A 25115-nucleotide genomic window follows, 5' to 3' on the forward strand; every position below is an offset into this window, starting at 1 on the left:
AATAAATGAATTTATCTATTTCTAAGTAAAAATTGAAAGTGTCTGTAGAAGTAATTTTTTTAAATATCCTTTTTCCTGATAAAGTTTTAATACTTATTACTATACATGTTAAACCTTAAATATACTTGTATATTAAAGGATTGGGCCACAAGTATATATAAGATACTTGTGGCCCAAAAGTCCATGACTTCTTTCAATGTGGCCCAGAGAAACAAAAAGGTTGGACACCTCTGATCTATATTATTATATAATAAGACTTTATATAAGAATGAAATAAATTATATAATAAAGTGTTTGACAAATTTTTTGTGTTGAGAGTTTATTTTTAAGATAAATATTTTCAAGCAACCATATCAAATAACCAAGCATTGCCAAAAGCTTTTTAGTACTTAGTTTGGTTTGTGATTTCTGTTTGAACTATAATATAACTGGGTTTTTTTTAAATATAATATTTAAATGGTTGGAAATATTGTATTAAAAGCAAAATTACTAAATAGATTTAGTATAAAATATAATCTACTAAATCATCATTTATTGAGTAATGTTTCATAAAACATTATGTGAACAATTGTCTAAAAGTTTAATATTAAAACACAGTTTTGGTAGAAAAATAAATTTAAGAAAAAAATTCATTTTTCTACCAAAACTATATTTTATTCTGGATGTCTTAGTAATATTTAATTATTAACATGACAATCTAAACCTCTTTAAATAAGAGAATTATAAAGTATTTAGGATTACCAGTGAGTTTGAATTTAGACTGACCAATTTTCTCTCAGCACTGTCTAAAATATGTAAAACAGTTTATATTCTTGATATTCTTTAGAATTAAATAATTCATTTTTTTTCAGCGAGTAAGATCAAGAAAAGCTACACTTGAAGAAATTCAGTTATGCCATAGGTACTAGTATTGAAACTTTTTATATAAAACTATGTTTATTGCATTTATTATTAAGATAGATTATTTATAAATATTTTGTTTTTAGTGAAGTGTATACATTGTTATTTGGAACTAATCCACTAAATCGACATAAATTAGATGTGAACAAATTAGGTAAGAATATTTATTAAATTACATTAAACCAAATAATTTTATTAATATTTATTCTTGTACTATTAGAAAAACTTTTAATAATATTTTTTTAATTATATAATATCAGTTTTAATTGTAATATATTGTATTAAGAAAATAATGTACAGCTTTTATATTTTGTATTTAACTGAATAATGTTCTGTGATTTTTGGTTTATTAAATTAAAATGTCAGATAAGATTTTGAAGTGTGGAATACATGTAGGTTTCTAGAAAGTAGACTGTTTGCACATAATTTGTATGCAGGTCATTCCCATTTCCCAATTAAAGGTTGGTCCTTCGTCTTCCTAATCTGTTTTCTTAGTGTTCCAAGAGTCACGATACTAAACATGTGTTTTTGTGAACTTTTTGCATCAGTAAGATGAATCTTACTATACAAAATCCCATCAACTGTGAAATATACAGTGTTATTTGATTCTTGAAAACTCATAGACATGCTGATGTTTATTGGCAGTTTAAGTAAGGGTATAATGAGTTGGTAATGAACAGATGGAATGTGAGAAAGTGGTGTGAAATGTTTAACAATGGATAAACAAATGTGCATGACAAAGATCAATTGGGATACCCATCACTTGTTACAGATTTTAAGTGTACAGTTAATGACAAAATCTCAGAGAACACACAACTCTTGACAAGTTGTGCATTTTGTTCCCAAACATTTCCTGCTTTTTGCTTGGCAAAATCAGAACATCTGGCCTAAACAAAATTTGTATGATTCATTCCATGGCAGCTGACTGTCCAGCACAAAATCAAAAGAACAGATTAGCATTAACAATTTTGCAATGATATACAGATGAAGATGTTTTCTTGATCATATTGTTACTTGTGAAGAGACTGGATGTCTCATTTCAGCCCAGAGAGTCAGTCACTCAAACGGCACCATCCCTCCTCATCTAAAGATTTGCAAAAATTCAATCAGACACTTTTAAATTGAAAACTCTGGCAATGATTTACTGAGATTGTAAGGCTCTTCTTTTGGTGGCATTCATAACAAAGGGCACTACAATAAATGCCTGATTTTGAAAAAAGCAGACCCTTACAGGAAGAATGTTTTTTTTAATTGGTCAAAAAATTGCATGCACACTAGAGAACTGCCACTTTAAGCTTGCGAGTAATAATAGTATTCACATGAGTCAAATTTAAAAAATGATATTTTTGGATTTACTGAAGAATTTTTATTGATGATCAAACACAGAGTGTCAAATGATCGGACAAGTCCTGGTCAGTACATAGCTTGCTTGTATGCTGAAAAATGGTGGGTTGGTTACATAGTGTAAATTGCATTCAAAGAGAGAGTTGCATTTGTCAATTTTTTCATCCATAAGACCCTTGTAGGTCATTTTACTGACTTATGCAAAACGACACCTTTTGGATTTTTGAGCAGCATATTTTATCCTCTACAGCAGTGATTCTCAAAGTGGGGGTTGCAAAAAATATTTGGGGTCCCAGAAAAATTGATGCCAGATCAATTTTTTTTCAAATATTTTATAAATTTACTATGGATTCATGTTTAGAAATAGTAAAAATAAAAAATATATAAAATAATTTTTACTTAAATAAATTGCACAAATAAATAATAAAAACAATATAAATATTTTAATACGAGCCTAAGTATAACATTCAAAAATGTGTGCCATTGGGGAATCCCCGAGCTTCCACTCCACCTAAACTATGATAGAATGACATTGTCATTTGGAACGGTGTTTGCTAGCAGCACTGCATCTGTAGGAAAGTCGAGTTAAAAATATAGTAGAGCATCGATTATCCAAATACCAATCAACCGAAAGCATTTCAGTGGGCAGATTCGAATTTCCACTAGTGCTGTTGCACTGCAATATTTTGCTAAGTCTTGGGCTACTCCAATATTATTTTTGTCGTTATGCATGTTTTAGCTGGCAAGCACTAGCACAATTATGAAAGGGTACTTAAGGACACACCAGCAAATAGTTTATTACGACAATAGTGGAAACTTCTGCTGAAAACTGGCGACAAGCTTCTGCCCGCCGTCTAGTGCTTCGAGGAGATAACTACACTTCACTCCATTTGTACCATGTGTATAAGGAAACGTTATTGGGTGTTAATATAAAGTTTTGAACATTTTTGTATCGCACAATAATTAGAATGGTCGGAAGAGGGATTATTTGCGCTATGTATGGCTGCTTTAATTATAAAGATACAAAGTGATTTTAAGTTGTTTTACAGATTCTCTAAAAACAAACAAGTGTAAGTAAATTAATAAACAATTTGATTTTTTTCATTTATATCAACATTCCTCCTTTAAAATATTGTTATCGTTTAATGTATGTGTTTATATTGATTTTCAGATGCACTCAGTTGGTTATTACTGTATATCTCGGCAGATAAGACAACCTTCAGATAAGATGAGGTATAAATTTTTGTCGGAGTTTTATAGTTTTAGCTTATATCTGTTCTATAAGATGACCCCCAAACTATAAATGGCTTATGAATTTAGTTTAGATCAGCAATCATCATCAGGATAATAATACTGTATAGTGTATACAGAATTATGTCCTATTTGTAATTTTTCAAATAAACAAATTTATTTTCTTGCATCTGACAGCACTGCCTTGCGATTGTCGCAAGCATTTGCACTGATTTGGCATTCAGGTAATGACTATTCACAAAAATGTTGTATGGGCTATTCCATTTTGTGGACATAATTACGGTTTGTTCGTTTTTTTATAATGGCTTTAATTTATATAAATTTCAATCTAATTTTTTGTATCTGTCCTAGAAGATGACCCTGGATTTTGGGGGCCTTTTTTTATGATTCAACTATCGTCTTATCTGCCGAGATATATGATACGAGCAGGTTTTGAAGACAAAAGGGCCAGAATATTTAGATAGAAATTATATCGTGTGTTTCAACCATTTTATGAAAAAAGATTATCTTCAGAAATATCAACAATATTTCAAAACAGTTTTAATATATTTTTGTTACAGAGTCCATATGGAATTAAAACTAAGTTAGTTAATTATTTCTTAAAGAATGCAAATATTAGAGGTGTTTGTGAGAATTGTATTAAATTATTGGCAGATAAATATTTCAAAGTCCTTATTAAAGCATATGTAACAAAAAATAATGATTCTGCAAGTTTTCTGAGAACAAAAGCGCTAAATTAATGATTTCACATATGTAATAACTGTATTATCCATGACCTGTATGATCAAACTGTGTACATAATGCATTTTGATATACATGATATATTTGTGTTCAATTGTTTTCATTTCATGTAAAAACGTTTTATTTTAAAAAAATTGTTTCAATTTAATAAAATTAAATTAAAACTTCAGATTTTAATTTTTAAAATCTGCTTTTATTGCAATTTGTTTTATTGGTGTAACTTCTTCCTTTAAATCACTATCCATCCAAGTTTCCTACTAAATAAAATTATAATTCTGTTTTAAGATGATAAAATATAGACAAAAAGATGATAAAATATTTATTTCGTTGTATTTTTGCAAGTTTTGTTAGACTTTACGTAGTCTGCGGTGTTAGTGTTTTCCTCAAACCGCTAGATGTCACTAGTTTGCGTACATGCTAATTCACGAGAGTTTCCACTATTGTCGTATAAGCTATTTGGCACCAGTATTTGAACGAGGCCTTTTTTCCCATTGTGAGTGGTAAGTTTTGCTTGTTTTTCTGAGGCTGTGTCTCTTGCTGAATCGGAACGTTTTTGAGACTAGATTAACTTCCAAAATATAATTTTTTTTTGTTTTTATATTTTTCAATATATTTATTTTGTTTGTGCAAAATAAAAAAATAATTTTTAAAGATACAATAGCCACAATTATTATTAAAAAAAATTTCATTAGGCCTAACATTGATGAAAATTCAACATGACATGACATGCAATGGAGAAAAATTTCAACATGGGATAGATTGATTAAACAAAAGAAATTAACTCCTTTTGAATTTAAATTAACCTCCCCTCCAGGATGTTTCTACACATACCCATTCTTCGGGGGGTTCTTTGAAATTTTTAAGTGCAAAAGGGAGGTCGCGGACCAAAAAGTTTGAGAAACACTGTTCTACAGTGAGCTCTTCTGGCTGACAGTATAGCTACCCAGAATCAGTACTGTTTAATGTTAATAAAATTTTTAATTCCATAATCTATTCAGTTTTTATTGGGTTGGAAACCAAAAGTTACCCACTTTGCATAGGCTTGGGATCCCTTATGGTAAAGATACCTATTTGTACCTGTCTTCTTTATTATTTTGCTTTGTTTATGTACTTGCATTAAAAAAACCTATGGCTGAACTTGCCTGGCTATCAGGTGTGGCCCCTTGGTGATGAGGTTGCCAGTTCTTTGAACTGGTAGTGTCTTTGTCACCATGGACCAATGCAAGTACCCCATAGTTTCTTGGCATAGTTTTAAGAACTACCAGCTAGTTATATACAATATAATTAAATTTTATCACTGTCCTGAGAACTCTCTGAAACAATAGGAATTTCATTGTCTTTGCCAGATTAACTGCTATTTTATCTTCTAAAATTAGCCTTTTATTCTCTTATTACACATATACGTTACTTTTATTTCCTTTTTGATATTAATTCATTTATTATGCTTATCACGGTTACAATTTATTGTTGTTAATATTTTACTTAAAAGTCCTTTTAATGTTGTATATAATTTTTCATTTATATCCAGTATATTTTCTAGGTTCCAGATTCTGAACACAAATTCTAGAACCAGATTCAAGGTTTTTTTTTAATTGTTTTTTCACTTTTTGGGTACTAAGATGGGCTCTTAATTAAGCCCATCATGGAGCCGGTTGAGGATGAGGCATGACATATCTAGGATAAACTCCAAAAAATTCCTGAGATTTTTCAACCTGTCCAGATAAATAAATTCAGGGAATAAAATAACCAACTCAAATATAAATTATAATTTTATTCTAGGAAATCATAAAACTTGATAAAGAACTCTGAAATTCTAATTTCTTTTTTTTTTTTTTTTTTTTGAGTTGAAGATAAAAATATTTTCAAGATTCATTTACTTTTAAATTTGACTCTTGACACAGTAATTTTATTATGCATTTTAAATTACAAAGAATTATAATGCATTTTAAATTACAAAGGATTACAAAACATTTTTATGTAAATTTTTATTTTTTTAATAGCGGATTTACCTATAAAAAATTTTGTTATGATGTCTTGCGGAGGTGTTGGAGTTGATTCTGATACAACATGGAATGAACTTCACACTGCCAATGCTGCAAGAATGGCTGCTGGTTGTGTCATTGAATTGGCTTTTAAAGTTGCCACAGGAGAAATAAAAGTAAGATAAATAAGTTAATATTACTTTAAATATATAATATAAAATTTTACCTATATTTAATAGCTTGTATTGTTTAAAAATCTAATGTAAAAATTAAAAGATTTGTTAATAACATATTTCAGAAAATTTAATATTACAGTTAAACCTGTCTATAATGGAATCCCATGGGACTGAACAATTCTTCTGTAGTAGACAGGTTTCCACTATGTACAGGTTACCTACTACAGGCATCCCTTGATTAATGTGATTAATTAGTCCCTCATATATCAAAATCATGTTAATTAAATACAATGGTACCTCAGTACTTAACCTAACAATTGCCCCCTGTAGAACAAATTTTCACTTAACAAATATTTTAATTTTAATTTTGTCATCCATAAAAAGTTTGCTATGATAAAAATGAGTAACTAATTTAAAAATAAAATGTAACTTTAGAGCTGCCTACCTTTGTCATACAAAATTATATTCAATCCAGTTTTTATTTTTCTACTTCATGCATGCAGAACACAATCATTATCATGTTTTACAACCATTTCAAATGGATGAAGTGTTTCAACAATAGATGTGTATGACATGTTAAGATTTGTTGCAAGTTCACAAGTTGTTGTTCATCTATTTTTAACAAATTCTACATGCAACTTTTCTTTGTCAACAGTTTTTTGGTGCCCTGTACATTTTGTATTCTTTAGTTCAAAATTTCTCAAATGAAACTTTCAAAACCACAATTTATACATTCAAAGTTTAGGAGCATTTTCCTCATAAACACTGAGTATTTTTTACTGTTTGTATAGCATTATACTTTTTACAAAATTTAAAAAACATAGTTAAACACAGAAGTTTAATGACATTAATATGTATGACAATAAGTGGTGATTGACAACTTAACTAGATTAGTCTTCTCTAACAGATAGAGTATTATTCAGCTTTTTACAACCTGCTCTCCTCCTCTATTCCTATTTTCAGCAAGTCTTTATTTGACACCTATAGTTCAAATTTGTTGCCTGAAAGAATATTTGAACCAATTCTTTGTTTTTGTTTTAAATATTTTATATGTAGTTAATTGTTTCAGAATATTGAAGGCAGTACATTGTATTTATTTTTGTAAGGTTAGTTATAGACAATAGCATCTGCTATTTAGAGGTAAATATAACAGATGTCCTACTTAAAGGATCTGGGGATTATAAAAATGTTCGTTAAGTAGAGCCATCTGCTATTTAGGATTATCTATTAATGGTATTTTGTTTTATTTTGATCTATTTTATATGTGGAATCAGATTAGAGCTTTCTATGAAACAGTAAAAACCAAATACTTTTTTTATTTATTATGAATTAATGTTTACAAATATCGTTTTTCAGTTAAAATATCTGGTTTTTTTTCTATGACAGAATGGTTTTGCTGTTGTCCGACCACCTGGTCATCATGCTGAATATCAACAAGCTATGTAAGTAAAATATTATAACAAGATAATAGATTAGCTAATAATTATTGAATTATTTTATCATAATCAATGGGCTTAAATTTGAAACAAAACAAAATTGAATGGATAAAATAACTTTGGCATAAAAAGTTGTTGTTGTTTTTTTTTTTTGATAATATAAAATGAAAAAATATTCAGAGAATTTGTTAATATACAATTTTAATTAAAAAATACAATTGCTGTTAGGTACATATAGATTACTTGAAAAAATCAATTTCTCATTATTCAATTAATGAAAAATATATTTTACTTAAAAAAATGTTTAATTAAATATGTTATAAATAGTTATTTAAATATACAATATTTATTGAAGTTGAAATACTTTAAATTTAAAATTAAAATATTTTCAAATACTAATAAAACAACAGTAAACAACTGTCTTTCAGCATTAAAAGTTTTCATAAAAATTATAATATATATATATATATATATGTTGACTCCGCATAAGTCGCACCACAAGGGGAAGTGGAAATGTGTCGAATTATCCGATGTGATGACTAAAGCGCAGTTGGAAAAAAAAAAACTACAAAACTACAATTAATAAAATACAGTAGTGCATTGTATAGTAGTATAGGCTTACAATACATTGTGTCCTCCATTTACAATTACTCTGTAGATGAAAAACTGAAAAATTCGTTTAGTGTTGTTTGTTTTGACTACTTAACTGTCTCGACTTTCTTTTTCAACGAACATGAACGCCTTTAAAACATCATCTTTACAATTGTCAATTGTTGGTAAGTAACGTCTAAGGATTGTTAATGCCTCTGGCATGAGAAAATGCAAAATTGGATTCTGGTGCGACGTTGATGTAGATTGTATATTTTTTTTTTGTTTATCTGTTAATATTTTATACATAAAATGTTAAGGCATTTTTATTAACATGTATATATATATTAATAATAATAATATATTATTATATATTAATAAATAAATCGAGTCCCTCTCCTGAAAAAAAAAATGAGTTTGCACCATATGTGTGGTGCGAACTCATTTTCTTTTTCAGGAGGGGGTGACGACTTATCAGAGTGTGGGACAGCAAGAGTGTGTCGAGTTATCCGGGTGTTGACTTATGCAGACTTGACTGTGTATATATATGTATGTATAAGGAAGTACTTTCAATGCTATATTACCATTTTCATTAGACAAAAGATTTTTGTTGAAGTGGAACAAAATTTAAAAACTTTCTTTCTGCATGCATAGATGCTTAATGATCTTTTTGGTAAATGATTAAACAATAAGATACAGACTAATGTAAAACAAATACGTAAAGCAAAAAGTTATAAAATTAATTTTTATAAATCTTAAAAAGTTATTAAAATTATAATTGTATTGCAAGGCAGTCCATGGCACCATAGATAGAAACTAAGTTTCTGGCATTTTAAAGAATGATACCCAAAGGTCTGAGATGTCAAGAGTCATCCTGTTATATGAGTTATTAGTTGCTATACACAAGAATTCCCAAATAAATATGGCTCTTTGTTTTTTACAGTGCCTCATTATTAACATTTTCAACCATAAAGGATCATAATTTTGTTTGATACCTTCTGTAGAGCATTTATTATTTAAATTTACATATTTATAGTTGTTTTAAAGTTAACTCAAGGTAAACTTTAAAATAACAATAAACTGATTTTAAAAGACTTTAAAACCTTTATGTTATTTTCTTTATTTTTCTCATAAATGCATTTCAATCTTCCATTTTTCATGTTATTGCACTTCATAGAACAAATTGTTCCCTTCAAACAATACATACTGTCATAAAATTAAGTAATCAAAAGTACATAACTTATAAAAACTTACAAAACTTACAAAAATAAAGAAAGTAACATAAAATAGAGGTTTTAGTCTTTTAAAATCAGTTTATTGTTATTTTAAAGTTCACCTCAGATGAAAAGTTGGGAAAGTAAAAGGGATAACAATGGGTTTTATTTTAGTTTTATCAAATTTATATACTTTCACTATTAAATCATTTTTACTAAAATTACTTTAATGATCAGATAATTTAGATTATTTAATTCAGTAAAGCTATAAATAGAAATAGATTTGATTTGATGCCAAATTGATAAGTAACAATATAATTTTGATATATTAAAGTTTCATATTAAATATATACAGTATAGACATTTCATAATTATTGAATAAATTGTAAAAATATAATATGAATGTTATATATATATAATGTTCTTTAACCAATATTATAAAATTAATTTTTTTTCTATTATTTTTAGGGGTTTCTGTTTTTTCAATAATATTGCAATTGCAGCAAAACAGCTGCGTCAAAGGTTAAAACTAGAGAAAATTCTAATTGTGGATTGGGTAAGAAAATCTTGCTTGCAAATTTAGTTGAGTTTTAATATTAAATTAATTATAATGAATTTTATTATCTAAGTCATCTATTATTATCATCATCTCTTATCTAAGTTAATAATTATAATTTAAGTAAATATTAAGTCTTAAAATTCTTTTGCATTGCTCTGTGCGTATTAGGAGTAAATCATAAACTCCACAGAAGATTATGGTCAAGATGATTGATGCTATAATTTTTCAATTTTCTGCTGTTAACTTTTGGTGTGCAGCTGAACATCTATGGGTACTTCCTCCTTAAGGGATTTTGCTGTTTTGGTTGCTGCCAAGTGCCACCAACTTTTGTTATTGTTCTTGTAATATTCCTGCATATATTTGTATCATATAAAAGGTCATACAGTGAAGATACCCTGGATTCCCTGTACAGTAGTAAGTGTAAAAATAGCACAGTACAGACAAAGAGCTTCCTTTAAGTGATTACAATATGTCATCTGTGAAGAATATTTTTGAAGCCAGCTGTACTGAAATTTTCTTTTAAGATATTTGGCAACCCCCAGCAAAGTTATAATTTGGTGTGGTTTCCAACAGCCTTTTAAAACTTTCATGTTTTGGGATGTGGTCATAAAGGAAGATTTTCCTTCTTGCCAATGTCATTACTCTCTCTTGAACTGATGACAAAACTCTGGCTTAGGTTCATAATTTAGCATAGGACTCTTTGTCTTTATCACTCCTACTTTTATTTTCTGGACTTTTTATTTTCTTGGTTGATGAAAGAAAACATCATTATAACTTTAATATAGACGATGTACTGTACTGCATATGTATAATTCAATTTTTTGTAGAGAGTTTCATAAAATGTAACTATAGTGATAAGATGTTTGTCTAATCAAGATGGAAGCTAAAATGTTATTTGAGAAGATTTAAATAAATAAATTAACATAAAAATGTTTTAGTTTTCAAACTATATAAAAGAGGAAAAAGTTTTTTTACTCTCGAAAAATCATCTTATGTTCATTTTAACACATTACAAGTTGCCATTCTGTAGTAAGTAATGTTTGTAAACTGATTTGACAAAATGTCTTCCATTGTTTATATACCTACTTAACCTACATTCTGGTATTTTCTAGAAGAATTTTTATTTTTCAGAATTTTCTAGAATGTTTTAGAACAGGGTGGCCAACAAGTCGATCGCCAAGCCAATTTTGGTCGATTGCTAGCGATGTCTTGACTTAATGTATTATATTTGTAACCAAACGCAACTGTATGCATGCAGTTATGACTCGACTCATAAGCAGTGAGTGCACTTCGTACTGAAACACAGTGTATAAACGTAGTATGTATTTCACACTCCCTCCTTCCCACTTACACTATGCCTATGATAACAAGTTGATTGTGACACATTTTTACGATAAAAAGTAGATCTTATGTGCACAACAGTTGGCCACCCCTGTTCTAGAAGATACAAAAATAGTTATTTCTGTGAAAAAATGTGGTGCAGTGGTCTATTTGAGAAAGCTCAACACATGACCAGATGAGTTGGGTATCACTGATTGGAGGATGACTTTGATGTCATCTTGCTGCTATTAGTAAAAAATGAAAGTAAGCTTCTTTACTTTGTTCTTCAAGGCTGTATAAGTTGTGTTGTTTATATTTACTATAACTCATCTGTAACAAACAGTTGGTTGATTAATACCAGAAATTGTGAGTAGTCTCTCCTATACAAATTCCAAGAAATAAAGGACTATTACTATTACCTCATAACTTTTTGAACATCAGTGGGATGTTCCAAGTGATACCAGAGAATGATGATCTTGCTCATGCCAGGATTTGTAATAGTTGGCAGGCATTTGAATTTTGTAGATTTTTTGTAATTTTTTAAAATTTAGGGGTCCATGGTCCTGGACTGCCCCTCTCTGACTATGCCCATGAATTAGAATATTAAATTTCCTCAAGAAGCCAGATCATAGAATCACTTGGCTCTGTCTTACTCTAATGAAATTAGGATTTCCAACAGCAGAACAAGACACTAGTTTTTAGTACTCAAATTGGCTTGTTTGCTGTTATGTGAGCTCAAAAGGATCATATTTAAGAAGCACTAAAATACTTAGCACAAATTCTTGGAAACAATGAGAACTTTTTGCAATTGAATACTTTCAACTTTAGTTGGAATTACTTTGGATTAATTTTGATTAAGCCTTTGTTGTTTATAACACACCTTGAGTCTTTATTATAAACAACAAAGAGGAATAATGATGTCATCTAAGATGTTTAATTTCTTTTTCTTGAAAATGAGAAAGAAATTTTATTCTATTGTACTAATTATGGCAAGTATTTCAAATATTTAACCTTTAATAATTATTTTTATATAAGTATTATAATTACACAAAAACCTATTGTTAATATCATTGATGGAATTTTCAAAATTATTTTTTAAAAGTTATATTGGGCATTTTTTGAAAAAGAATTGAGTCTAAAATAATTATACTGATTCTGAAAGTTGATGAAAAATTTTAATTTGTGCAATAATTTAGTTTTAGTCAATAATAATGAGGAATGAGAATATAATTTTTTGATGGGTTTGAAAACTTTTTCCTTATTTATATGGAATACATGCAATTGCTTGCTTTATTGAGATAAATTAAAAAATGGATTTTTACATATTATAATTTTCATTTATAATTATCCTATTAGAACGTTGAAATTTGATTTAAAAAATTAAAAATGAAATTTGGCATTTTCTTTTTCTTCTTTCTTGCGTAAGAGGTATATGATTTAGAAAATACCAAATTTTAAATATACCTATAATACATTGCCCTAATATATTATGTAAGAATTAAGCTTATGCAGTTATATGGTTTTTATTAAGATTAAAACTGTAAAAAAAATCATATACTTGAGATACTACTTATTGTATCTGAAAGACCTGTGTCTTTGAAATGCAATTAATATTTATTTAATTGCATTTTTTAACACCTTCTATTTTAATGGTTTTCATGTTAATAGCAATTAAATGCACTTTGAAAAACTGTGGTTATATTGGCAGTTGTCATCTTATGAGTATTGAACCCACAGTAATGTTATTTATCACATGTTTATCAAACATTTGTAGCTGTTGAGAATAATACATCTATCACTGATGTTTTTCAAAGGTTGGTTTGAATGTTTCTAATATTGAATAGTTTGTACTTATATTACTAAATTAAGGATCTTTAAAAAATGTAGTAATTGTAATAATGACAAAATTTATTATCGAAACAATGACAGTTTAGTTATAAAAATATTAAATTTTTGTTATAATAGACTTAAATTTAAATGACAGATTAAATAATAAAATGATATAGTAATACTATAGATGGTAATTATTGGAATTATTGGAATTCCAATGATTGTTATTTCAAGACTTCAAGTAAATATAAGTCAAATTTTAGCAAATATTTTTTACACTGTTGCATAAAAATGTTTGAAAAGAGGTAACAATTTTACAATTTATAAAATTTTAACAATGGTAAAATAATTTTAGATCTAATTTATAATTTTTCAGGATGTTCATCATGGAAATGGTATTCAACAAGCTTTTTATGATGATCCGCATATTCTTTATATATCTCTACACAGACATGATGATGGAAATTTTTTCCCAGGCACTGGATATCCTCAGGAAGTATGTGACATTCTTAAAAATTTCTTATTTTTCATATTTAATTTTTGTTTTATGATTTTTTTTCTTATTAACAACATACAACAACCTAATTCAATTAGTATTGCCAAATGATCTTCTGGACTATTTATCATGCTGTATTAAGACTAATTTAATAATTAGATATAAAGCAAGTTGGCTAGTGTCATATTATTATTTTTATACTACAAATTTACTGTTTTAAATTTTCACAAACCTCATTTGTGTGATTAAATATATTCTGCACCCCTGGAAAAATAGCTTAATCTTCAATATAAAGTATAATTTAAAAACTTAAAAGCATACTATTCAGAAAAAACATTCATCTGTTATCAGTCAAATGGTCAACAGGATTGTTGGAAGTGAGCACAAAATTGCTGTAGAGAACTTATCATATAGGTACACCAGTAATTGATTATACAACTTTATTATCTAAAAAAGAAATGCACTTTGGGCTATTTGTACCTCTACCAATCTTTATTTTATATACATCTGGCAAAATGAAACATTAAATTATACTATGGATTACATCCATTTAATACATTACATATACAGTATACATAAAAATTCATTAAAATTAAAAATACCTGAAATGATATATTTATATTGGTAACAACTGGACTATTAAAATGAATTAAAACTAGTAAAACTAAAAATATCAATAAAATGCAATGAAAGCATATACCTATAAAAGCTAAAAAAAATTTGTTAATAAAATTGGATAAAAGGTTGTAAAAATAAGAAAAATTATTAACGAAATATTAAAACCATTTAAATTGACATGAAAATATAAAAGATGTAAAGACTGTACTATACATCAATTAAACTTATAAGGAGAGTCTGAACATTACCTTTTGTGAGGTTGCTGAGCCACGCATGATGTCAGAATGTCTGAGTCACTCTGAAGCATGAGTGGATGCATTTGGTACAGAGACAAACTCCACAGTTACAAATAGTTACCTGGTTTATTATAAACAAAAGAATAAGCTTACAGCTACAACAGTCAACAGTAGGCAAAGTTGGATCTTTTAATTTGTTTCGTCCCTTGAAGGGTGAATCCCACTGGAACTACTTTTTCGGATCCCTTTCAAAAAGTTGCAGGTTCCGAGGTGTTGGAAGGAGAAAGTCTGTCATGAGGTCGAATGCAATCCTATTCAATTTCAAGATGCAGAGGCGATTTCTTCTTCAGCGTATGGTGCCACACAATAGGAAGACAGGGAGAAGCATTCTGCATCCATGAAAATGCCCGTTTTATAAGTTGTTTTTGGATCCCAGACTGAACATTTCAATAGGTCATTTTTGACTCTGCATCTCTCTAACTATTAAAGTTGTCAAAATCAAACTGGAAATAAATGCAAGCTACATATGTACACATTAACAGATTTTGATATATAGATAATCTAAAACAGATTATAGACTACATTCTGAAAATGGGTGAGAGTTATTTCAAAATAAAGTAAGACAAACAATTTGTTGTCTATAATAAAAGATTAAATTATTTATATTAAATTTTCAAACTGAAATTTCATGGAATAGAATAATTGAGCATAAGCAATTCCTAATTACTGTTTTATAAAGTTATTTGGCTTGTTTTTAAATATAAAAATTTATTAACTTATAATTCTTTATAAATTGTTTTTGGTTATTGTGAAATATACATTCAAAAAGATGTTTGGTTAATTATTGTTTTTAAAATGGCATTGCATTTGAAAAGATGATGTAAGCATTTTTAAACACTGGCATTAAAAATAATCAAAAATATATTTGTAAAAATTAATAACATATTTTAGTAAAATTATATGGTCAGAACACTTAATTTCATTTTATCCCAAATTTAAGTATCTCCTTATTTAATATTAAAATATCAGCATAATTTTCCAACTTGCTTTATCAAAATTATAAAAAAAAAATAATTTTTTAATATTAATTACTTAGGTTGGAAATGAAGATGGCATAGGATTTAATGTCAACATAGCTTGGAATGATTCATTAAATCCACCAGTAGGTGATGCTGAATACATTGCTGCATTTAGGTAAATATTAACATAGAAATTTTTGAATAGTTTTTATATTTATTGATGAAGTCTTCTATACATCCATTCATGTTAAATTGTTTTCCTAATCTTGTTATAAATATACAAAATTACATTATTTTTAATTTTGCACTTAACACTTTTATTTAGTATATTAATATCATAAATATTGCAGAATTATATTAGACGAATGAAAACTTAATTTTCCACATATTAGAAAGAAATATATTTATTTAGAATGTCTCAAAATTGTTTTTTTCTCATTTTGAACATTTTGATCACTCATTTTTTTGCCCCTCTCACTTTGTCACTTGAGACAGTTGCCTTATTGCCTTACCCATTGAGCCACCCTTGGTAATCAGTATCTAGGACACTATAGTGTTTTCAACTTTCTACAAGAATTGAGATTATAGGAATCTATAAGTAATGTTAGTATACATTTGTTGTTAAGTGATTGAACATTTTTAGAGAAAATAGAAAATTTAGAACCTTGATATTTATTATAAATAGTGGTTAAATAATTAATAATTACAATTAAAAACAGATTGCTGAGAGAATTATGGATTGTAATAAAAAAAAATTAAAATATCAACCTAATAATATAATAAATATTTAAAAAGACAATCAGTAAAGCCAATGTTAGTATAAGCAATCCAAATCTCAAGCATTGTAGATGAGACTTTGCTACAGACTCATTATTGGAACTCACCTGCAGTATTTTATATTTTCTTAAGTTAGGAGTGACTGAAAGAAGCTGCAATTGTAGATAGGACAAAGTCTGTTTTCAGGTTTGTATGATGACATTAATGTTGATAAAAGATAGAGGAATACAAATAATGTACAAATAATCTTAATATACAAGTCCGATGAATTTAATGGAATTCCCATTAAAATCTAATAAAATAATAAATATTTAAAAAAGAAGCAATAAAGCTAATGCAAGCAATCCAAGATTTTCAAGCACTGTAGAATATATAATAATAAATGCAAAAATAAATTAAAAAAAAAAAATTTAATTAAAATAGATAAAACTTTAATGTCAGTAATATGTGGTCAGCCAAATGTGTGTAAAAACTTTAAAAATTCATAAACAAATGAAAAAGCATCACATTGAAGTGTGGTTTGAAGTATTCTCAGGATGGGGATTTTTTGACAACAAAAAAAATTGTAATTTGTAAAAGGCACCAATAGATTGTATTTAACACAAATTCATTCTCTGGAAGATACGAAAATGAGTTTGTATCATAAAAGTATTGAGTTCTCAGTGGATTTTTTCTATTCATTTGATGCTTTAGTAAAATCAGTATACAACAAAATGTTAACTTTGTAGGAGAAAGCCATCTTAGTGAAGATTTTTTTACATGAACAGAATTAGCATTAGAAGCTTTGTGAAAATTTAATCACAGAAAAATCAAATGAAGAGAAAAGATTCCATTACATTTGCTGGGTTAGTAAACCTTGTCAGATGATTTGAAGAAATCAATTGCTTGGAGGATTGTTGCAAAGTGAAAGACCATCATTAACAGAGTCCTGTGCCAATGCTGTGGCATCTGAAATTGACAAACTGGCATCTCAAACAGATGGTACTTGCAAAGTTGCAAGGTAATTGGGTATTCTTTCATCCTCTGTAAGGCATATCCTTCATTGTGGATTTATCCCATCCTTATCCTTTATCCCATACAAATTGCAATCACTGATACCAGCTTTACACAGCAGATACGATACAGAGGGAAACATTTGCCTTGAGCTTTAGCAAAAACTGCACAGGAACCATATTGGTTGTTTGTATTTTGGACAAATGAAGCCTACTTTTTATTGCATGAATAAGTGAACACAGAACTGTTGCATATTGGCAACTGCTAATCCACAATGAACACAGTGCAGCCACTTCATTAACCACAAATGATTTGGTATGGTTTCACTGTCTCTTACATTGTGGGACCTTTTACTTTGAAGAAGAGGTTTGTCCATGTACTGGCTGGAAGACTATTGGTGATTGCACAGCATTATTTGACACTGCTGCATGAGCAAGTCATCTACTCTTTGCAAGACAGAAAAGCACTACCTACTGTCAAATTTATGCAGGATAGGGCACCATCTCACATTGCATTGATGATAGCAAGATACAAGCACAGAAAAAAGAGATGCACAGTCACCTCACAAACTTGGGAGAGAAAATTCTACCAATTTGTCCTTGAAATTTGGGGGTTTTTAAAGGTTCATTCATAATGTGATCACCATACACTTCTGTGATTTGTTTATGAATTTCTATAGTACAAATTTTTTTTTATATTTAGAAAACAAATAACTCTTTGCTTTTGATTGGATTTTTTATTTTTGTACACATTTTAATCCTTGACAAAACAGTAACATATATTGATCATAAACTGGATTACTGTAAATACTTAGATAAACAACCTATTCCAGTAATTATTTTTTATTCATCTAACGTTTTCAGCTATGTTTGTTACCATCGGGCTACAGTAACAATAAGTCTGCCATTATCAAAACTCTACATATGCTAAGCTCACATCAGAGAAAAAGTGACCTTAAATTGAAGGTGATAATTCACCTGTGCAGAGTGAGCAAACATTCTTTTTCTGGATGCCCTTGTAAAAAGAAAGGTGAAAGCACTTTCATTAGTGAGTTTGTTCTTAACACCATTTTGTATTTTAAGCATTTACTCATCTTTAGCTATGTCAGATTTTTATTCAATTCTAGGATATGTTATAGATAATGATGATTACATTTGATTTTTGGGTATGAATATTACTAAATTGGACTATAGCTTAAAATTTAAATTTTATCATAAGTTCAATAAGGTCCAATTATTATCCTGACATTATTCTATTCTCATTCCATTCAGCAAATGAAACAATATAAAAAACATTAAATTAACTATGATTTATATAGGATACTCAATAGCCAAATTTATTTATATCAGTAATAGAATACATAAATTGTTTTTATCATCATTTTATTTATAAATCCTAAAATTGAAATTTCTTCATTTTCAATTCTTTATTTTATTGAATTTATGTTTAAAATTATTCACATGGAAATACATATGTTTTCAAAAAGGAACATATTATTAAATTATGTTTCTTTTGAAAATGCTAACTGAAACAAAACTTGAGACTGTTAGTCTGTTTCAAATTTATATACTGTATGTATGCTTTTCTATTTTAAATATTTTGTATGTTGAACTATTTTATAGTGGTTTTAAAACCAGTGCAGGTACAGATGTATGTCTATTAAATATTGAATTCAGACTGACTACACATTTAAATATCATCTATTTATTTTAGAACCATTGTGATGCCAATTGCATTTGATTTTGATCCTGAAATAGTACTTGTAGCTGCAGGATTTGATGCTGCACTCGGACATCCTGCTCCTTTAGGTGGATATACTGTTTCACCAGCATGTAAGTAATTGTACTGTTTTTTAAAATTCTTACTGTATATATTGTTCTTACTGACATAAATTAAGGGATATATTATATACGTATGGAAAATTTCATTATTAAAATTTTCACTGTTATTAACAGATAAAGTGTATTTTTAAAAAAATCTTAGATTAATTTATGGGATAAACAAATTCATTTCATTGTGAATCCTATATGGACCTATATCACACAGCAGTTTTTTTTTTATTGTGAAATTCATTAATGGTAAATATCATTGATCCTGCTACTTAAAAGTAAATTATTTTTCTTATTAATAAATCATATTAATCACACAAATTTCTTGATGGAATAGCATAGAGAAAATTCTATTAACAATTTTTTAACTTAATTAGACTGTTTTAATTTATTCCTGTTTATTAGATATTGCATGTTTGATATAATATATTAAACTATGGTTTTATTGTTATTAATATATGCATATATTTTAATGATAACATTAAAAAACAACAATAATTGCAATCTTCTATATTACTAGTTAAGTAAGTTACATCAAGAAACTCAAAAAGATGTTTATTGATGTAGTTAGCCTGAGCGAGCAGTTTGAGCAGTAATATATGTCACAAATGAAAGATTATAAGTGATTTATTGTTGATAAAAAATTTATGATGAAAAGTACAGATAAAAAAGAAAAGTGTAATAAAAAAGTTTTATTTTTTGGAAAATATAATTAACTCTCAGATAAGATATAATCAAAAAACACTTAATTTTTGACGTTTAATAACAAAGAAATGTTTTAACATTTTTGAGTGGTGTTTTTTGGAATATAAAGCCAGACAGTTGCTTTGTATTTTTGCAGAATTTGGTGAATTTCAGTTGAACTATGGAAAAGTTATCTGAAGTTATCAAAGAACTTGTCCTGTGAACTCACATCTTAAGAACTTCTCATCTTCTTTGAACTCACATCCTAAAAGCACCGGGCACATGCTGAATCAACTGTTTTTGTGTAAATGTGAATATTTTCAACTAAAACTGCTAAAGAATGCTTAAATATGTTGTTACATGTGAGGAAAATGATGACTGGAAAAATGAAATCTATTTTGTACAAATTGTTAAGCAGCTGCACTTGCACTTATTGCACTGACTTCAAACTGTTTCATGATCCAAATGTCAAAAATCAGATACAGTACAGTACATCATTAGTGTAAATAAAAATAATCAAGTGGAACAGCATTGCTCATCAAATAAATATCAAGAGAAATTCAAGCAACAAAAAAATAATGAACACCAAAAGTACAGTAACAGGTTAATGGTTTTAACTATGGATCAGAATTCAATTGCAATTTACTGGAAGCTTTTACAGTAACAGACACACCCCTTTACAAAGTTGACAATTCAAAAAGAGGGAATTTCTTAAGAAATGGATGAAGCATAACTTATCAAATTCAACAACACTGTGAAAAGGTTATTTCAATAATCTGTACAAATATAATCTCATATTGCTAACAACTCCAAAGATAAGCTTATTTGGTTGATGGCAGACAAGACAACTTGATCATCAAAAGTGAATAATATATACTTAATGTTTTAGCTGGAAATTTGGATGATGACTACAAAAGAAAAATGAAGTCTATGTACTGTAAACATAGATTAATTGCATATAAAATGCATATAAATTGCATAGCATATAAAATGCCAATTATTTCTTGACCATTTAATTTAAAAGATTTTTTACAGTAAAAACATGCATAATTTGCACAATATATATATATATATATATATATCCATTTTGTATCTAAATTTTTAAATTAATAATAAATCTTCCATTTTAGGTTTTGGATATATGACCAAACAGTTAATGCAGCTGGCAAAAGGCAGAATTGTTTTAGCTCTTGAAGGAGGGTATGTTTTTATACATATTTTATTACTTTTAAAAATAATTATATAAAATTAAATTGTTAGTTTTACTTTTTATATAAGTTAATAATTTCACAAATTAGATGACAATAATAAATTGTTACAAACTTTTTTTGGCAGTTAAGGTTTTTTTGGTTTAAAATTGAAACAAATCCTTTTTAATGATTCATTTGATTTGTAAGCAAGTTAAAAGTACTTAAATATTTTTTTTTAAATACTATATCAGAAAAGTTTTTATTGTTTTGTTATTGTACTGTTCAAAGTTGATAATTTACAAATTAAAGGTCTGTTAATCAATAAGAACATATATCTTATAGAATTCAAACAGATTTATTGATTTTCAATAAGAAATTTTAATGCCATTAATCAATTTTTTCACAGTTTTAAACTATGAAAAAATTGCTGGCTTCCTAAAATAAGGATGATATGCTCTGTGATAAAAAAATTTGTTGCATTGGTGTTATTGCTTTCCAAAAAATGTGTGGCTTCTGTGATGTGACTTAAGGCAAAATGTTATTTGTTATTTCAACTCCACAATTTTATTTTTGTAACAGGAACCTTCAAAAATACAAACAGTGTACAACTTAGAGTAACTTGAGAGAAATAAACGTATGTAATATGATCCAAAACACTAATAATAATACTATCAATATACAAGTATTTTATGCAACTAGTTTTTCATAATTTTTTAAATTAAAAATGAGCAAATATTTATTGTGACAATATCAGGCTGCAATTTTTAATCATATTTTTCATTGTTTTAAGTTAAAAAATATGCTCAAATATACCTCAAATTAGTACTGTAGTGTCTTGCCCCTGTACATCACACTTTTCTGTTAGCAATGCAGTCATGTCAATCATCTATCTAACACCTTTCATGGGAAAATTTTTTAATTGAAATAACGTGGCTTCCAGTTTTTATCAGTTCATATATACTTAATCTATGTTTCCTGCCCCTAAGCTTTCCATATCTGGTTTTGTCTTTCAGCCAAGTCTTCTTAAGATTAAGGAAAGACAGATGACAATGGGAATTTATAGGTCTACAGTTTTTTAAATTGCAGCCCAATCAACTTCTCTCAGATGTCACATGATCGTTGTTGTTGTTGTTTGTTTGTATTTTTATGACTCATTACATTGGGTTATTTTTAAGTGATCTAAAAAAAGATCTGTCAATGCAAATTAAACATCCATTTCAGTGCAAAATGAATCAAGTTCAGCAAGGTTTTTCTTTGCTTTGAAAATTTTTATTTCTCCTCAAAGTGCATGATGGTAAACCAAAAAAGAAATTATGATAAAATACACGGTAGCCAAAAATATATCAACAATTAAAGAATTGAGAAAATTTTTTTTTAAATTACATTTTCCAGTGCCTGTTTCAGTAGATAAAAGCAGTTACACCCCAAAGAAGGTATGGGTGGATGCAAGCAAGACATCTGTATGTCACTGGTTCCATTTTTAGAAATTATTTATAATTTTAATTGGATGTGGTTTGTGTTTTTTAAAGGACTTTTTGTAACTTCTGGCAACAAGTAGCCTACAAAGGAAGGTCAGTTGCCAAAAAGTGTATAGTCTTGGAACACAGAGAAAATAAATGGTGATCCTTTATGGACAGATTTGGTCTTCATTTTTTAAAACAATAATTCTCCATCGGATGAAAATTTACAATTGAGAAAAAATTAAGCAGTTTGCCTGAATAGCAAAAAATAAAGAAATAAAAGTAGCTGTTGAATATTTATACAATTTTTGGACCAATAATGACAATGAGTTCTAGGGAACCAAATATATGTATTTTCTAATTTTTATAAATTTTTTACAAAAATGACTATGTGATTTAAAATATGAATTAGTTTTAACAATTTTTTGGTCACTGTGTCTATTGGTGTTAAGGTCAACTGTATTATGAAACCAAGGTGCAAAAATAACATAAAATTGATTTATTAAAATATTACCATGACTGTATTAAGGTTTTCTTTGCATATTTAATTTTGATAGTAGTACTTCTAGAATAAAAATTTTTCTGAAAATTATTTTATACAACCTAAGCTTTTGGTCTGTCTTGTATGTTAAGATGCTATCAAATTATGAGTAATTTAGTATATTTTTGATATATTTATTATAATTTAAATTATTTAGCTATGATTTGCCATCAATTTGTGACTGCACACAAGAATGTGTTGGAGTCCTTTTAGGGGATGAAGGTACTTCTCTCAAGGAAGAAGAAATAAATCGTAAACCCAACGATGCTTCCGTTGAAGTATTGCAACAGCTTATTGCCATACAAGGTTAATAATTTTTATTGCTTTTATCAATAAAAAATTATTATTAATTAAATTTAAAACATCAGTTTAGTTTAAACTATAATAGTTTTACATATGAATAAACCATTATAAATATGTTGTGTTTTTTTTAAACTTTGATACATTTTTTTTAATACTAAATGAAAGCTGTTTTTATATAGATCTTGAAAATTCTGTTGGATAACAAGCATAATTAAACTCATTTTCAGATTTAATTAAATCTAAAAATTTCACAAAGTACATACCCACTTTGGTTGTTTTCTTTACAAAGTATAGAGTCAATAATTAGTTCTATAATTTACATTTTATTATTAAGTATTTTTCTTTCATATGATCATTTCAAACCTTGTGTTTTCAATAATAATGTTTCTCATTTATACTTTTTTATAATTTATGTATAATTTCTCAATAACTACAGAAATGTTGGGTTGTTCAGAAAGTTTATAGCAATTTTTGATAGCCAACAATTAAGACACTGGACAATGCATATTAGAATCATATGAATTAATGAATATTATCAAAAATTATCTTGACATTCATCCATTACCAAAAATCCATTAACATTATTTAAATTTTGTTTAATTTTTCTCATTGTAAAAATGGAAGCAAAAATGCTGTACAAACACTGAAATAAATATGTGATGTTTACAGTGAGGGTACTGTAGTAAAATAAACTATTCAAAAATGGTTTGCTAAATTTAAAGCAGGTAATTTCAAACTTAAAGATGCTCCACGAAGATCAGCCATTGTTGAATAGGACCAGATCAAAACATTATTAGATAACAATCCTTGTTACACTAGAAGCAGACAAAACTCAAGATAGCAGACATAGTGAAATCATTGAACAGTATTGTATTTCACCATTTAAAGAATTTTGAATATGTGAATTATTACAACCTTTGGATACCTTACAACTTGATGGAAAAGAACTTACTGGATCATATCTCCATTTGCAATTCTCTTCAGAAATGAAGTGAAAATGACCCTTTTCTGAAATGTCTAGTGACAGCTGATGAAAAGCAGATCATTTATAACGGGTGTCCAACCCACGGCCCAAGGCAAGTTCCAATGCAGCCCAATAAGCGTGTAAACAAAACCGACAATTTTATTTATTTATTTCAACGGCATAAATTAAAACAAGAAGTTTCAGAAAACCTTCATACATATTTTATTTTTGAGTGAAAGGAAATATTTTCAAATACTTGGAAATGTGTGAATGAGGAAGGAATACTAAATAAAGCTGAAGTTGTGACTGAAAGAATTATAGACTCAAATTTGGGGAAAGGAGAGAAAAGCAGAAAGAGAAAAAGTAGTGAGAAAGGTTAAATAGACCTTCCGTTATGCAAATATTGACTCTTAATTTTCTAACCTTCTTCACTTTATCTTTTGTCCTTTCTCTCCTTTCCCCGCATTTGGGTCTATAATCTTTTGAGTCCCATCTCCAGCTTTATTTATTATTACTTCCAGCATTGCAAGATTTGGCTACCCTTTTTTAGTTTGGCATAAAAAATATTATTGGCACATTGGCTACTTTTTGGGCTACATATTATTTATGAATATATCACTTGAATAAAAATGCACTTTAAAATGTTGTTTCCTTGTTTTTTATT

The 25115-nt window shown here is 27.9% G+C and overlaps 1 protein-coding gene across 2 annotated transcripts in view; it reads left to right on the top strand.

Annotated features, from left to right (window-relative positions):
- The window catches only part of LOC136988159 (histone deacetylase 4-like), a 218772-nt gene that overhangs the window by 183905 nt on the left and 9752 nt on the right, over positions 1–25115 (top strand). For both annotated transcript variants that reach the window (XM_067285980.1, XM_067285979.1), the window contains 10 exons: positions 852–901; positions 987–1054; positions 6237–6394; positions 7781–7836; positions 10101–10188; positions 13718–13837; positions 15788–15885; positions 19194–19312; positions 21124–21193; positions 23342–23490. In XM_067285980.1, the coding sequence (XP_067142081.1) occupies positions 852–901; positions 987–1054; positions 6237–6394; positions 7781–7836; positions 10101–10188; positions 13718–13837; positions 15788–15885; positions 19194–19312; positions 21124–21193; positions 23342–23490 (976 nt within the window). The remainder of the gene's footprint in view (positions 1–851; positions 902–986; positions 1055–6236; positions 6395–7780; positions 7837–10100; positions 10189–13717; positions 13838–15787; positions 15886–19193; positions 19313–21123; positions 21194–23341; positions 23491–25115) is intronic.

This window comes from Centruroides vittatus, unplaced genomic scaffold (assembly GCF_030686945.1).
Source record: "Centruroides vittatus isolate TY-2023 unplaced genomic scaffold, ASM3068694v2 scaffold_324, whole genome shotgun sequence".
Lineage (NCBI taxonomy): Eukaryota > Metazoa > Arthropoda > Arachnida > Scorpiones > Buthidae > Centruroides > Centruroides vittatus.